The sequence below is a fragment of the Lottia gigantea genome, assembly GCF_000327385.1.
Source record: "Lottia gigantea unplaced genomic scaffold LOTGIsca_54, whole genome shotgun sequence".
Taxonomy (NCBI): domain Eukaryota; kingdom Metazoa; phylum Mollusca; class Gastropoda; family Lottiidae; genus Lottia; species Lottia gigantea.
This window is the reverse complement of record NW_008709848.1, coordinates 837,675-839,429: the sequence shown is the minus strand read 5'-3', so window position 1 is coordinate 839,429 and position 1,755 is coordinate 837,675. Positions and strand designations below refer to the sequence as shown.

The following is a 1,755-nucleotide window of genomic DNA, read 5'->3' as shown; positions in this document are numbered from 1 at the left end:
TATATATTTGATGCTGTTTATCATAAAGAGTATAACCTGAAGGGTAATGAAACTGAATGTTGCAAACTGAATCTTGTTATTATTATCAATAGCTGAAATCGTCTCTATCAGCTGGTAGAGATACAATGTCTAGACGACTATATCTCTTAAAAGGGATTGTAATCTTGTATCACAAAACCTGAGAAGATATAATTAGTAGCTTTTAGATAGTGATTTCATAAAACAAATTTCAAAAACTACAGAAGGCTAAGTGTATATTAAAATCCTGCAAATCATTGCTATCAGTCCGCATGATACACAAAACAATGTAACTCATAGATAAGCAGTACCTACCACCATATTTGAGTAATAACTGACAGATATCAGTCCATCCAGTCATTACAGCATCATGTAACGGTGTTATACCATCTACATTACTAGCTAGTAAATCTACTTTATGGTATTTCATACCACCTGTAATATACAGTAAAATAAAGGGTATAACTTAAAGCGTTTGACACTTCACTGACAACTTGGGTTGATATCACAAAATTCAATGGCTTGTACAGGTTAACAATATTGTCAACATTGGCAGTTCAGAAATTCATCCAAGATCTCATCAATAAGTTTCAACTAAAAAATAAACTTGCTGATTAAAGACATAAATCAAGTAGTTCAGGGGCAACAACTCAAATTCAAACTTAACCTAGATCTGAGTATATGGATAATATATGGAAAGGTTATACAAGGACATCATGAAGCAATAGTTCAAAGACCATATCTGTCAGAATGGTCAAAACAACTTAAAGAAGTCTACACTACCTGGACTAAAGTAGGAATCAACAGTTTTAGCAGGACAGTATTTTAATAATAATTCCACACACTCTATATGACCATGATTACATGCTTCATGTAGTGGTGACCAGCCATAGTTATCTACAGCATTCACATTAATACCTGGAATAATATAAACAGATTCATAGATCATTATCATAACATATAAATTCATGTTTGGTATGGTACGTAAGTCTTGAGTTGTCATCTCTTTCAAGGTAATTTTCGCAGTACCAGCATAATTTGGAAACCAAACTTTTAGCATTTTCTCTTCTAAAAGGATATTTCAACGATTTTAATAACCACTTTAGTTGCATTGTCAGCTTATAGCCCTATTAACTATACTATTGACAGTTTATAGAAATGCCAAATATTATTGAACTCTTGGATATTTTCAATTTGTTTCAACATAAAACTATATGTTAAATGTGTTGTTCAATGGGTCATGTTGATTATTTGCGTCAATAACTGATACATACCAGGTACTGTTAGTAACTGTTTGACTCTTCTTACATCATTCTTAATACAAGCTATATGTAATGGTGTTTCACCTGAAAACACATATATCTTAACATTATCTTTCAAATATTACAATTTTTAAATTTGATAAGAAGTTTTTATTATGATTGTTGATTGAAAAGAAATTAACAGAAATATGTACAAATATCACTTGCTGACACAGGCTTGATATTGTTACTACTGAAAACATAATGTATTCTTGCTGATTTCCTTCTTGAATACATTGTCAACCTCAACATTAAAGCATTCAATAGATAAAGTTTAACAAACCTTTCATATTTCTATGGTTGACTTTTTTAAGTAGTTGTTTATCCGGTATGGGTATTTTAGGAGTAACAGACACTATGTTGGTAATAGTAGTAGAAGGTACAATCTGCTTGACTGGTGGTATGTTAGTGTTCCTGGTACAGAGAAACAATCATT

General features: G+C 31.3%; 1 protein-coding gene across 1 annotated transcript; it reads right to left on the bottom strand.

Moving 5' to 3' along the window:
- Positions 1-229: 229 nt before the first annotated feature.
- LOTGIDRAFT_126524 (hypothetical protein) lies at positions 230-1,365 on the bottom strand (the record flags this gene model as incomplete). The annotated part of the gene is made up of 3 exons (XM_009062927.1): positions 230-408; positions 808-936; positions 1,293-1,365. Coding segments are annotated over 3 exons (381 nt in total), but the record flags the coding sequence as incomplete, so codon positions are not given.
- Between the last annotated feature and the right edge of the window lie 390 nt (positions 1,366-1,755).